This window comes from Pituophis catenifer, unplaced genomic scaffold (assembly GCF_029215685.1).
Source record: "Pituophis catenifer annectens isolate HBS135680 unplaced genomic scaffold, rPitCat1.0.hap2 SCAF_1, whole genome shotgun sequence".
Classification (NCBI taxonomy): Eukaryota; Metazoa; Chordata; class Lepidosauria; order Squamata; family Colubridae; genus Pituophis; species Pituophis catenifer.
In genome coordinates this window covers 88,310,352-88,325,344 of record NW_027256881.1, presented here as the reverse complement: position 1 = coordinate 88,325,344, position 14,993 = coordinate 88,310,352, and the positions used below count along the sequence as shown (strand labels likewise).

General features: G+C 37.5%; 1 protein-coding gene across 5 annotated transcripts in view; it reads right to left on the bottom strand.

The window, feature by feature from the left end:
- The window catches only part of MAP7 (microtubule associated protein 7), a 103,170-nt gene that overhangs the window by 6,406 nt on the left and 81,771 nt on the right, over positions 1–14,993 (bottom strand). For 4 of the 5 annotated variants that reach the window (XM_070932687.1, XM_070932689.1, XM_070932690.1 and 1 more), the window contains 6 exons: positions 10,866–10,979; positions 9,639–9,787; positions 8,077–8,180; positions 6,428–6,681; positions 4,063–4,246; positions 1,528–1,717 (listed from right to left, as the gene is read on the bottom strand). In XM_070932687.1, coding sequence (XP_070788788.1) covers positions 1,528–1,717; positions 4,063–4,246; positions 6,428–6,681; positions 8,077–8,180; positions 9,639–9,787; positions 10,866–10,979 — 995 coding nt within the window. The remainder of the gene's footprint in view (positions 1–1,527; positions 1,718–4,062; positions 4,247–6,427; positions 6,682–8,076; positions 8,181–9,638; positions 9,788–10,865; positions 10,980–14,993) is intronic. The other variant, XM_070932688.1, reaches the window with a different exon arrangement.

Below are 14,993 nucleotides of genomic sequence, written 5' to 3'. Positions count from 1 at the left end.
CAATATATATTTATCTAGTTATTTTCACTTTTGCTTTCAATTGCTGTAATCCCAAAAGAACAGGGTAAGAGGCTGCATAGTCCCAACATGGTCGCAAAAGGTATCTTTTGTATCCAAAGAGCAGCTTCTTTTAAAATTGCAAATGAATGTACAATTTAATTACTTCTCTGTAGTGCAAACACATTTTGAAAAGGTGATGAGATTCTAAATTAAATACTGCGTACTTATGTACCTTCACTCCATAAAATTAGAATACCAGTGTTTCTTGATTACTTCAACAATCATTAGCCTTTCTGATTGCACATAATCTGTTACTGTTCGTGATTTTATGCATGGTAAAAATTAAGGGCTCCCTTTTCTATTTTGCATGATATATTAGGGAAGTATGTGTCGTATGTTTAAGGCCCAAGTCACAAATATTAATTGCATTTTTGTATCTAACCTTCAGGATACATTCAAATGCAAAATAATTGCAGCAGCTGGCATGGTTCATAATTAACAAGATCAGAAGAGGCATGAAGAGGAAAATTAATGCTTTGCAATCCTGGTAAAAATTCCTCTTCTAAAAAAATTTTTTTTCAGGGAGGGAATTTCATTTGCATTGAAAAACAGCATAGAAATTAGATCAAAAAGTGCATTCAACTTCAGAAAGACTAGGTCCTAAATATACAGACAGAAAGAAGGAAATACTGTATAACCTTTTATAATTGCTGGGAGTCTTTCCAGAGAATACCAATATTCCAGAACCCACAGTCATACATATTTTGTATACAAATGCATATTGCTTGTAAAGACAAGAAATATGCTTTGGAGCAAGAGTGGAGGAGTGGCTTGCATAGATCCTGTTACTATTCCTTAAAGTAGCTGATCTATTCCTGTGATATCTTGAGGGATGGTGCCTACGAGGGGTGGGGGGCAGACAAGAGACAGCACAGCCCGGAGCTGGATAGAAGACAGAGGAAGAGAGTTAGGTTAGCCACTCCCTAAAATCTTCCAGGATATGTCTGTTAGGATGAGAATAAAGGTTTAGTCTGACGTGATCCTTTCTATTTTGTGTCAGGAAATAAAGACTGACTGCATTGTTTTACATTGTTCTTGGGCTAAACCTGACAACTGCCCTTCTAAAAGGTCACCCGATCCCAGGAAAAAACAGAATTGGTTAAGGAGTTTCAAATGCTTTTACACTGATAGAGGGACCAGCTGTATTAGAATAAGCAGAACAGCAGCACTGAATTCCATGGAAAACTTTTTATTTTTGTAAGGATGCTTTTGGTCCAGCATTATCAAGATGGTACTTGCAAGAATGTAACATTCTGCAGCTTTCTCCATGTATGGGACATCAACACATATACGGGATTGAAGGGACTTCAACCATGGAGTCATGGCTTCCATCTAAACTTTTTTAACTCCTTCCCTGTCCAGAGATGCCACTGTTTGCATCTCCTTGCTTTCCTTCATGCAGTTCCACAGAACAATGAGCCATTTGGACAACATACAATCTGCAAAGTCCACTGGTGTTTACATTACCTGCTTCTGAAAGAGTTCCATTTCCCTCCTTTCTTTCTCCTCCTTTTCTTCAGCCAAGCGCCGTAGCTCTTCCTCCTCCTGCTCCTGTTCTGCTTCTTTTTGCTTCCTTTCTGCCTCCTGCTTCTGAGCTTCCTCCTCTCGACGCTCTCTTTCCTCAGCAATCTTCTGCGCCAAGGCCTCCTTCTTTTGTCTAATGGAAACAATGGTGTGTGTTAGACAAACGCATGGATGGGTAAAACTAGCACAAAAAAAATTAAATAAACACCTGTTTTAGCATGTCAGACTGCCTCCAAATATTAATAAATGACACAGAATGGAATGGAAAAAGGAGGAAATGCTTTTTCTTCTCACTTTATCTGAAGTAAATTGAAGATTATTCTTGGATTAATTGGGAAATTTCTTTAAATAAAATCGTGAAAAATTTGAAATCTTGCTTGGTGCCAGAAACCAAATTACAGTATTCCTGTCGAAGCAGGGGTGAAATGCTACCGGTTCGGGCAAACCGGTAGTAAAAAAAATGCTACCGGTTCGTCTGAACTGGTATTTCCAACGATCTGTGCCACACAATTTTTATTCACTAGAAAGCAGGAAATCCTGCTTTCTAGTGAATCTTAATCGCATGGCACAGCTGTCCCCCCCCTCGCTGTTCTACTCACCTTCTTAAGCCTCCTTTTTCCGCATGAAGCACGTGTTTGGTATGCACTATGCATGTGCGTGCAGCGTGCATTTGGCACACACTATGCATGCACGCGGACAGTGCATGCTTGGCACACACCGTGTATGCGCGGGCAGCGAACCGATGGCAAACCGGGAGGCTTTCACCACTGTGTGGAAGGATATCTAAGATTGTGTTGAGCAACTCTAACAAGATCCTCTGTACTATAGGGATTAAGGGATTGGGCTATGTGCAAGAAGAACCATATTCTAGCCTTCCTTCAGACATAGAAGCTCATTGGTTTACTTGCAGCCAGTCACTCTCTTAGCTCAACTTTCCTCACAGGGTTGCTGTGGTGAGAAAAAAAAATAGAAGAAAAGCTACCTAAGTACTCCACCTTAAACTCTTGAAGGAAAGGTGGGATATAAATCAGCTAAAGAAGTGGATTCTGAATTACTGGTTTTACTTTTCTCTCTCTCCAGACAGAAAGATGCCATTTACGTAGAGAATAGGAGTAAGCGTGTTCATATTCCTAACATCACTATATAATTTCAGAATGCAGGTGGCACAAACTTGGAGATACTGCTGGAAGGGTTTATGAGAATGCAAAATCCAGGCATTTGTTGAAGTCAGAACAACCTAAGAGGCACTAGAGTGGCTTTTTTCTATCATGATGACCCTCCAGCATTTTGAAATACAATTTCTGTCTCCCAAGTCAGCATGGCCAATGGCTGAAATGATGGGAGTTTACCTCAATACAACTGGATAATAACAGGTTGAGAAATGATGCTGTCCTTTTGAACATCTGGATCATACTGTTCATTTACTTATTTTTTTATCCACCTTTATTACTTTATAAGTAATTTAAGGTGGCATATATACCTAATACTCATTTCTCTATTTCCCCAACAAGTTCTCTGTGAGGTGGGTTGGGCTGGTCCAAAATTACCAGCTGGCTGTCATGTCTAAGGTAGGATTAGAATTTATAGTCTCCTGGTTTCTAGGCCAACACCTTAATCTCAGGAGCCTGAGCAAGAGTGGCGTAGGAGGCTAATGCCTCCTACTAAGGCAGCATTTAACATCCAGCTGCCTGCAATTACTGCGAGTTCAATTCTCACCAGGCTCAAGGTCGACTCAGCCTTCCATCCTTTCTAAAGTGAGTAAAATGAGGACCCGGTTTGTGGGGGCAATAAGCTGACTTTGTATAAAATATACAAAAGTATGAAGGCTATTGCTTAACGCATTGTAAACCGCCCTGAGTCTCCGGAGAAGGGCGGCATATAAAAATAAATTTAAAAAAAAAATCACCACACACTCACCTGCTCTCAAGTTAATCAGTATCATCTATACTAATTATCACATTAAATCTATAGAATCTAGATTGCATAAAATCTATACAATCAGCACAATCTGTACAAATTATCACATTATACTAAATAGTATAATCTCTATTTTTAAAAGGCAGAAGGAATGACTTAGAAAGACAGGAGGAAGAGCCACTAGCAAGGCAATGGTCAAATAATTTTTCAAAGAAAATAATTTGAGAAAACATCTTGGACGAGTTCCTCCCTAATTCACATGAAGATAATGGGAGGAAGGGGGAAGCACATTCAGACTTGCAAGGGTCTGTTACTATAGCAGTTACAGCTATAAAAACAGTCCTGCCTATATGGCTTTGGTTACTTGGTCTGGTCTATGTTGTTGGGCAGACACCATTCCAGACAGAGATATCTGTTAATAGCCTGCTTCTGCTAAATTATGGAGATGAATAGAATATAAGCTTTATACAAATGCTTTGTTTTGTAATCTTGGCCTGTGGTGTGTTCAAAGAAGATATGCAAAAGTGCATTTTCTCCATTAGGCAACTGTGAGTTGATCACCTTTCAATCTCTTCCTGCTCCTTTCTTTGCTGCTCGTCCCGTTCTCGTTGCTCCCGGGCGAGTCGCCTTTTTTCACTAAGCAACCGGGTTGCTTCTTCTGGATTTGTTGTCCCTGCTGAAGATTTGCTACAGATGGGAGATGGTGAAGCTGCTGAAGGAACAGAGGGCAGAACTGGAACAGGACCTAGAAGAAGAGTCAGGTTTATACCATCAGAGTTTTTTTTTTTTTTCATTTTATTAGATTTATATACCGCCCTACTCCCGAAGGACTCAGGGCAGAGTTGGGATCTTTTAGAAAAAGCCATGTACAGTGTACAACATCTGCAAAAGGAAAATTATAAAATATTAAAATACCATTTACTAGTTGAGGTTGAGAAGTGTGTGGGTTCAGAGCAAACAAATGTAAAAGACCTGGGCCAAAAATTACAACTGATGAAATTAATATTAATATAACAACAACAACAACAATAATAACAACAGCAAAACCCAAAACAAAATATAATAAAGATGCAAGCAAGGTAGAACAGATGAAAGAAGCTGAAGAATAAGAAGACCAAAGAATACCTAATAAGAAATATCACTTAGAAACAAGGAAGATCAAGGAAGCACTGGAAATAATAAAGCAGCAAATAACAGCAATGGTCGAGAAGATTAGCAGATACGAAGCTCGAACTGCAAATTATAGGCAGAACCTCCAATTTCAATCCAATCAGAAACGTTTCTATCAATCCATCAATGGAGAAACTGCAGTGAATCAGTCAATACCTAACAAGGGAGAAACAGTGCAGTTCTGGGCGCAGATATGGAATAACCCAAAGAAATACAACAAGGATGCAGCTTGGTTAAAAGAGGTGGATAAGAATAAAAAAGAAGTTGAAATGAAAGAACTAGTAATAATGGCAGAAATGGTAAGAGAAAAGAGCAAGAAGATCAAGAATTGGTCAGCACCAGGTGAAGATGAACTGCATGGTTTTTGGTTGAAACATCTAACTGGTTTATTCCCACTCATTGCCAAGCAGTTTAACAATGTAATACATCCACAGTGCATCCACTGGGAGAGGCAGTCCCTTAAATAACCTGACCCTGTGCCATTCAGGACTGTAAAATGATAAATAACACCTTGAATTGCACCGAAAAAGAAGCCAACGCAGCAGCACTATAATATGGGAAACCACCAGGTGCTCAGAATTATGCACATTACTGCATTCTGGACCAGTTGCAACTTCTGAGCGGACTTCAAGGGAAGACCAACGTACAGCACATTGCTGTAAAAGGAAGTGGCCAATGCATGCATGATTATGAACAAGGATAAGAACAGGTACAACTGGTGTACGCAAGATGAATCTGTACAGAGGCACCCTAGCCATGGCTTCTTTAAAAGGAACAATGAGTCTAGGAAGAGTCCTGAATTCCATACAAGCTCTGATCAGGGGAGTGCTACCTCATTGAGCAAAGACAACACAATGCCAAGCCCTGAGGGCCTGTGCATGGGCAAAACACAAAGCCACTCTGTCTTGCTAGGGTTGAGTCAGTGTTGGTTCCTGCCCAGGCACTGGATCAGCTGCTAGCTGGCCAATGGTAGGAATATATACCTGAGTATCAGCAGCACAGATATTGCATTCTGTGCTTTTGAATGACCTCACCCAGTGGTTTCATGTACTTATTACAGAAGAGCAGCAAGAGACCTGCACCTAAAGGTATCCCACACTTCAGGGGCCTAGGGTCTAATCTTTTTATCCACACTAACACTAATTGTTGAAACTCAATTAATGTAATTACTTCCTATGATTTAATAATCCCATGTACATTTAAAATTACAATTTCTCCATAATTTTGGGAGAATTTTGGAAGGCTACACCCAATACTTTAGTGAGACCACAGGTAACTTTGGTGATAGATAGGTTGTGCACTCCTGTGGGCCATGACTTAGTGAGGAAGATGTAGCTCTATTAAGTCAGAATTGCCATTAACAAGAGAGAGACACTCATGAATTATGACCCAAGGAGATCTTAACATCTGAAATAATCACTTGTTAGAACATGTAGAATATTATGACAAGTATTTCAATTTAGTCATTTAAATTATATTCCACTTTGATTTCAAAACAAAACAAAACAAAACAAAAAGCTATAGTCAGTTTTTAAACAAATAGTCCAAGTAGATCCTGGTAGTTTCTCTGCTCTCCCATTTAACTAGTAACCAACTCTGCTTAGCATCCCAACCTAAACCATTGGAAATAAACCTGTTACAATTATTAAATTATTACATTGATTAAAAACAATATCTGAAAGCTACATAAGGAAAAGGGAGCAAAGCACTTAATTGGGTAAGGAACATTTTGGAAGGCTGATAACCTGATCCTTACTTTGAGTAAACTCTGGTTTACAGGACTCTTCACTTGTAGCTACTCTGGGATTTGAAGCTGTTTTTTTAGGGTCTGACTTTTGTTCCAGTATCTTCTCAGATTCCTTCAACGTCCCCTTTTTCCCATGTTTTGTTGGACGAATGTTGCCAGGGGAAGGAGGACGAGCTTGAATGGAAGGTGTTTTGGAAGATCCAGATAGCAAAATGATCTTTCTGGGTGTTCCTGGCAGGGCAGGCATTGATCTGGAGGCATGCCTATTTGAATCGCAGAGAGACAGTAATCAGAACTTAGATTTAGACTCTGAATAACTTTATTGTCATTTTAAATGTACACTAATTAGCATACATTAAAATGAAATTTCATTGTATACAGCTCTCAAAAGGTCACCACCTCCAATATATACTACATAAACATGTCAAAAATATAAACAAACAAACAAATAATAAAAATTATGCATATACCTACATACCCACATATATTATATGACACAGAGAAACAACACAGTCTAGTTCGGATGTATATATGTACATTTACATTATTTATATTATATTGTTGAGTTATGGTTACTCCATTTTATTGCTTTTAAACATTTTCCCATCTCTATCCATTCTTTCCTACCCTTCTGAAGTAACTTTGAGAGGAGTGGAAAAAAATAATCTACCTGAGAAACATCATTTTATCTTATATAAAGAGGACCACAGAAAGAGGATGTTATGCCTCAGTGAGGCACAGTTTAGTACACTTTGCTAAAGATTTATTAAAATTTATCTGCTTCTTTTTCTCAAAGAGAACAAGGTTCTCTTCAACTGGAAATCAACAATGCGGTACCATTTTCATAATCCCCAAATGACTTTGGCAGGGCATTTTTTTTTTTTTAGAAGCAGAAGCCTTGCCTCATCTCAGAGTAATCCTCTTTTGAAAGTGAGGTACTTTCAAAACAATTTGTGATATTACAATGGCTACTGGAAGAGAAAAGATAGGTGTTTCCTAGTTTTATCATTGCCTGCTTTTTTGCCCATAAGACTTCTGTTCAACATCTTTATCTTGCAAAGGCTGTAGAGGGGGGAAAAGAGATGATTCCTGTATCTGCACAAAAGCTATGAGTGAAATTGCTAATCTACACACTTTGAGATAATTTGAGGGGCTTAGATGAGAATGGCTATTTAAGCAATGAATGGGTCTTTAAGATACCTATTGCTTTACTATTGAGAGTTATCTATAGCTGTTTGCAGCGTCTAGAAAGGGGAATCACAGAATACACTTCTTAGATAAAAGAGCTTCTACTATGCCCCTACAAATATTTCTGTTTGCAGACAGGATTTCTAGAAATATTTGATGACACAATTTGGACCAAGGTAGTTTCCCCCGATTTGGGGTAAATGTACCTGCCTACAGACATCATTATTCTGGATATTACCAGACTGAGGGACTCAGTTTTAAGGTCCCACTGACTTTACTACCGGTTCGCAGCAGGGCCGTGCATGCTTCGCTTGCATGCACGTGCGCTCTTCTGCGCAAGTGCAGATGCGCAGAAGCGTTTTGATGACATCGGGGTCAGTGGGCGGAGCCTCCCGCCAGTTTTATTACCGGTTCTATACAAGATGCAAATACAACTAAGATGAAATAAAGGCTAATATTAAGTTACTTACCAAGCAGCTGGTTTATTTCTGAAGGCAGATGGTGAACGAGTTCTTCTTTTACCAGATGAAGGATTACTTGATGAGAGTCCTCTTTCCTTTCCTTTTCTGCTACTCTAATATTGAACAAACAGAACAAATGAGGCATTTTGCATAGCCACAGAAAGAAAGACACCTTATTAAATGCACCTAGAAATAAAGATTTGCTATTACAAATTACTACTGTACAAGTGTTAATTATCCTTCAGTTTCAAAAGAGGATAAAAGATTGGGCTCGTGATATGTAATTTTTGTTTTTGTTTTAATTTGCATTTTGTGAGGATAGGGTTCTGTATCTACTGATTATCTGGATTGAAACATTATTTTAATCCATTCCATTTTTGTTTGTTTACAATTTGATTTGTAAGTCCCACCATTATGGTTTATGAATCATTATTTATGGCCTAGCACTATCCACGAATGCAGAGATTTTGGCTAATTGAATAAACGATGTCTTGGCACCATCTGGTAATGCTTTGCTTAACAATGAGTTATCCTCACAGACACTAAATGAAAAGCTACAGTTCACAAACCATAATGGATGAATTCAAGCAATTCAATACATCCATTCCAAATACATTGCTTTTGAGTTCAGTGAAATGTGTTTCTGATTTGCCCTATATTTAACCTGGCCCTGTAAACAGTTTTCAAGAAAGACAATGATCCTTTTTGATTGCAGTTTATTTCAATCCCACTAGGTAGGCTGTACCAAGAAATGAAACAGATGGATAAAACTACTTTTATTGACATTAGCTATAATAACCAGTCACTTGTGAGCACTATATGAAACATATTTCACCCCATATTTCATCGCCTAAAGGATCTTGCAAATCTCTATCAAGACAATTTTCCTTACTCTACAGATTATATAACACATTTAAAAAGGTCAAAATTAAAACCAGAGGAACTGCCTTGTCCTACTCAACCTAGCTCCAGCAGCATTCAGAGGGGTTATCCAACACATAGTTGTTATATTGTCACTCTATGTCCCAGTCACATTTTTGCAACTGTCATCTTACATTTTTTTGACCACCATTTCATCGACACCACTTAGTAGCTCACTTGATTTCAAGCATGAGCCTTTTACAGATGATGATGGGATTTGTCTGAGTACTTCTGTGCATAAAGCATATAACTTGCAATGCTCTATGACCTCCCCTTAAAAGTCTATCAGTTATATCAACTTTGTATCTGGAAATGTCTTCCTAATCTTTTCGTTCATTTTTAAACACAAAGCTGTTAATTCAAAATGTAATGCTAATGAACTAACCCATGTTCCCATTCTCATGAAACATTCACAAACAGTAGGCAGTTTACTAGGTGAAAAATCCTTTTTGATCATAACAATTTTGCTATTAAACCTGAATCATTATGGTAGTCTTAATCCACAAATCTTAGTATGCAAATAGCATGACTCCATATCCACATTTTTTTTCCTCTGTATTTTCTATTTCCTATGATAAGGAAAAGAACCAAGGTAGCTGCATTCAGGATTTCATCAAAGGTGCAAGCTTATTCCCAATTTGGGAACTTACCCCAACTGAATGTGTGGTCCTTCGCCGTCTAACCTCAGGAGCTATGCCAAACAGTTTTGCTCGGTCCGCTGGACTGTGGCAACTTATGGCTTTGAAGGAGAGAGGGCTGATTGGGCTGCAAGATGCTGAACGAGGACAAATGGGGATAACTAGGGTATTTATTTTTTTCCCATGTATATATTTAACCAAACACATAGAAGGAAACCCAAGAGACAGGAGCAGGAACCGGAAGCAGAGATAGGAAAAGAAGAAACGAAGGAAGGAAAGTATTAATATACAAATAGAGAAAAAGGCAGAATGCATAGAGCTATCCTGGCATTATCTACAAATTAGAGGCCTGAAATTACATTTCTTCCTATTTAGGCAGAAATATGGTCTACCAAAATACACAATTGTACAAAGATCTACCTAAGAATAAATCCCATAAGGATATTTATTCCCAGAATTGGAGGAGAAAAAATTTTATGCCTGCACTTATGCTATCCAAAACCTAATGGATCTTTGCTACAGTAGATTCAATTCTTATTCTATTAGGTCTAATCTAATTCTTCTTTTATAAGAAAAATTAAGCTGAAAGCAACTGGAACATCCTACATTAACTCTGTTGCTTAAGCTATGAAAGTACCCATTTCCTAAAGGACCATTAAGACAATATTAATTTTATTCATTCAATTTATACATATAAAAATGTAACTTTTGTCAAATCTGTCTGAGCTGAATTCATATAAACATGGTACTTCTTTGTTAAACTACATATATGAAAAATATTTGAATCGGAATCTGACTTTGAAGTAATAGGTAACATATTGGGAACTATATGAAGTAATTTTGATTTACTGAAAGTTCTGTTTTACTGACTCAGTAATTTTAGATGTTAATATCCAGTTATATCTAAAACCATTTTTATAAAATGGTCAATTTAATATATAAGTAGGACAGGTATGGTTACAAGATTTCTTTAAAACATGATGGGCAGCTTGTTACTCAAGGCAGAGACACTCTTTGCTGTTGAAATTAGATAATTTTTTGCTGAATTATTAGAGATTTACAGAGAAAAGCAAGAAGAGCTCGAAAAATGGAAGAGAAATTAATGCAGATTATTGACAATATAGCAGATTCAGACAACAGCCAAACCAGCCCCGAATTTTCCAAAGCAACATTTTAAAAGGCTGCATACTTTTAAAATGATATAACTGAGAAGAGAATTGATTGATGTTTTAATTTTACCTGCATCTCCAGATAAAGTTGCTGCACTTTTACTCCTGGCTAAGAATGAATGAGTTGGGGTCAGAAGCCTGCTAACCATGTTGCTTTCCCATGGACTTAGCTGCATACGTCGAGCTGAATGTCATCATATAAGTGAGATGTTAGATCAAATGTCTTTCACAGAGAATCACATTAGAGGGCTTAATTAAACCCTGACCTCATTACACATAAACGTTTATTAAAAACATTGGAAAGACAACTGATCATTAATTAATTAATTCATCGTGCCTTTCCATATTCAGCAATTATTTCCAAAAATAATTCCAAGCAATTTGACATCACATGTTACAGAAACCTAACTAATTGGGCCTAATAAAAATATAAGTATTGAAAGAACAACAGTACAATGTTAATTATTATTCACAGAAAAAGAAAGCGCTCCCAAATATATTTCCTATAATTAACCATAACCATAAACAAATCATTTACTGTGAGTTATTTCAGCAGCTCTAAAGGCAGCAGCTTAAGCACCGATATTTTACACTGCATCTAATTATTTGCAGAGAATGAAACCATGGAGAAGAATGGAAGTTGCCTGCCTTTGAGACAGAGGAGATGCAGACTTTTCCTTTATTTCTTGCCATAAGTGGGAGAAGATAGCTTGCCATGGATTTGCTGTTTGTTAAAGAATTTCATGATGCTCGTGAAAAAAACCACTATTTTTGATATGGCATAATCCTTATGGTCAGCTTAAGTTTACATCCAACATGTTTATTTACAAGAAGCACCAAAAGCTGAATGTGTTCAATGTTACCATGAAAACAATTCTAAATTATTACATATCAAAAGAAATCATATCTATTTATATTAAACATGAAAACCTTTCATTAATTGTATGCACAACTTACATATACAGTGTTTCCCCAAAAATAAGACCCTGTCTTGTTTTTTTTTTAATCCCGAAATAAGTGCTTGGCCTTATTTTGGGGGAGGTCTTATTTTGGGGCGCGTGGAGCAAGACGGGGCTCCTCTTGCCATCTTACCTGATTTCCAGCTCTGCCTTTCTAACCCTAACCAGAGGAAATGGTATGAATTGTCTGCGCATGCATTTAAATATTTTCAGGGAGGGCTTCTTTTGGGAGGGGGCTTATTTTAGCACATGCACTCAAAAGTCTGATTGGGCTTATTATCAGGGGATGTCTTATTTTTGGGGAAACAGGGTATTTCATCAAGAGGAGTAGATCCTCCCAAAAGAAAAGGCAAAGTTCAATCCTGGACGCATTATTTTGAAATGTTTTACATTAATCTGAACATCCTTTATGTGTGTATTTGTGTGTATGAAAAGATAAGAAATCATTATCCCATGTAATGATATAATGCATTTATAAAAAATATTCTGTAATGAATTATTATTGTAAAATAGCTTTTACAGTTAATAGAAACATATTCAGGCAAATTGTATAAAATACAAAATGTATTAAGAATGACTCCATTAAGCACATCATTGGTCATTAAATGTGTATCTTTAACCAATGTAGATAAGGAAGCAAAATCCTAAGGAATACTATTGGAATTATTATCTCTCCTCTCTGACTGGTATAATTAATGGACATCTACCGTGTTTCCCCGAAAATAAGACCCTGTCTTATATTTTTTTGAACCCCGAAATAAGTGCTTGGCTTTATTTTTGGGGGGGTCTTAATCAGTGGTGGGATTCAAGTAATTTAACAACCGGTTCTCTGCCCTAATGATTTCTTCCAACAACCAGTTTGCCAAACTGCTCAGAAAGTTAACAACTGGTTCTCCCGAAGTGGTGCGAACTGGCTGAATCCCACCACTGGTCTTAATATTTTGGGGCACGTGGAGCAAGAATGCCATTTTACCTGATTTCCAGCTCTGCATTTAAATATTTTTGGGGAGGGCTTATTTTCGGGGGGAGGCTTATTTTAGCGCATGCGCTCAAAAGCCCGATTGGGCTTATTATCAGGGGATGTCTTATTTTTGGGAAAACAGGGTATGATGATATTTACTGCCACTTCAGCTACACACATTAAATCCAATAAACTATTTTCTAGCAATGAGAAGAGAATAACAAGGACCAAATGAGTGATGGAGCATGAAAACATTATCTCTTCTTCCTTCTGGGAGGACTCTAAAATTTAAGATAATAACTACACATCTGATAGCCAATTTGATGCAGTGGTTAAGGGATCAGGCTAGAAACTGGGAGACCATGAGTTCTAACCCCATCTTAGACAAAAAGCCAACTGCATCACCTTAGGCCAGTCTTTCTCTCATAGCCCTAGGAAACAGGCAATAGCAAACCACTTATGAAATCTTACCAAAAAAAACACCCCACCCACTCTATAGACATTTGTCCAGGCAGTAGCCAGGAGTAAACACTGACTCAAGGTCTATGGAGATTCTCAATCATCCAGGTCATAGTTGTCCCAAAGGTGCTTTTTCAAGAGGCAACTGGACTTTCTGGTTTTTCTTAATTTCATTCCATGTCTTAATAAGGAAAAGGGAAGATTTTGCTGTTCAGAAGTCACTTCACTATGGAGTGGGGGTCCCATTCCATCAGAAACTTCAGGTCTGCCATACAACCTCAGCTGTTTGGTTTGTGTATATGTGTGTGCCCTTGAGTCAGCGTGCCCAAAGGTGCTTTTTCAAGAGCTCTGAAGAAGCTTCTTGGATGAGAAGCGAAACATCTTCAAAGAAAAACCAGAAAATCCAGTTGCCTCTTGGAAAAGCACCTTTGGGCATACTGACTCAAAGGCACACACAAATGGCTTTAGTTGTATGGCAGACTAGATGTTTCTGATGGAGTAGAACCAGTTCTCCATAGTAAAGTGACTTCTGACAAGGCAAAATCTTCCCTTTTCCTTATTAAGACATGGAATGAAATTAAGAAGGACATGTTAAGATGGAAGAAACTACAACTGTCATTGTTGGGGAGAATCTCTTGTAAAAATGAATATATTGCCTTGAATGATATTTTTCTTTCAAATAATACCTATTTTGACAATCAATGTATCATTTAAGCAGCGATAGAAAGATATACCGTATCTAGGTTTATATGGCAAGAGAAAGAACCAAGGATTAAATATAAAGTTATCCAAGATGCTAAGGAATGAGAAATATTTGGATTGCAGATTTAAAACTGTATTTGGATTGCGGATTTAAAACTGTATTTTTCAGCCAGCTTTCTATTTTCTTGGGATAAAAGTGTAGGTGTTGCTGAGAAATAAAAGAATTTTAGAAAAGAATGATATAAGATTTGTTTTTTCTATGGTAAAATAAAATTACCTTTAATGTAGATTTTAAGAATGATGTCAGAAGTCCCATATTAAGAATATAGAATATATATAAACTATTGTCCAAAAATATCTTTATGAGCTCAGCACAAGAAATATTTGATAGGAAAGAAATCGCAGGTAAAGAGACAGGGTTAACGGGACATGGGATGAAGAGATCATTTGTTGTATTTTAAGAGAAGGTGATAAAAGTTACTACAATTATTTTTACTTGGTGTGATAAAAACATGTGAATGAAGAAATCAGAAAATAATTGATAAACTTGAAGTATGTAATTTTTAAAATAAATGAATATATGTATATATAATTTAGTGAATCTGATTTTTCAAAGTATTCCTATTGCTGTTCTTTAAAACAGTGTTCCCCAACCTTTCTGGCTTTGCAGACTGGCAGGGGAGGGGGCGGGGGGGATAGCTTCACATGAGCAATGGGCAAGCGCACACTTCCATGGCCCAGTTCTGAATGGCTCAAGGCCTGGGGGAAGGTGATCCCTGCTTTAAAACATAACAGCAATAGCAATAGCACTTTGGTTCTTTACAATTTTTTGAACAGTTTACAATGTCACCATATTGCCCCCAACAATCTGGGTCCTCTTTTTACTAATCTTGGAAGGATGGAAGGCTGAGTCAATCTTGAGCAGGTTAGGATCGAAGTTTAGGCTGTGGGCAGGGTTTGCCTGCAATACTGCATTCTAACCACTGCACTACCAGGACTCATAGGTAATATAAATTTGCATTTCATAATCATAAAAACATAAATTTGCCTTTCGCCTCATCCCTACAAGTATGGTCCCTGACTACAGTACAAAAAGGTTGTCCTCCTTTGTTTTAAT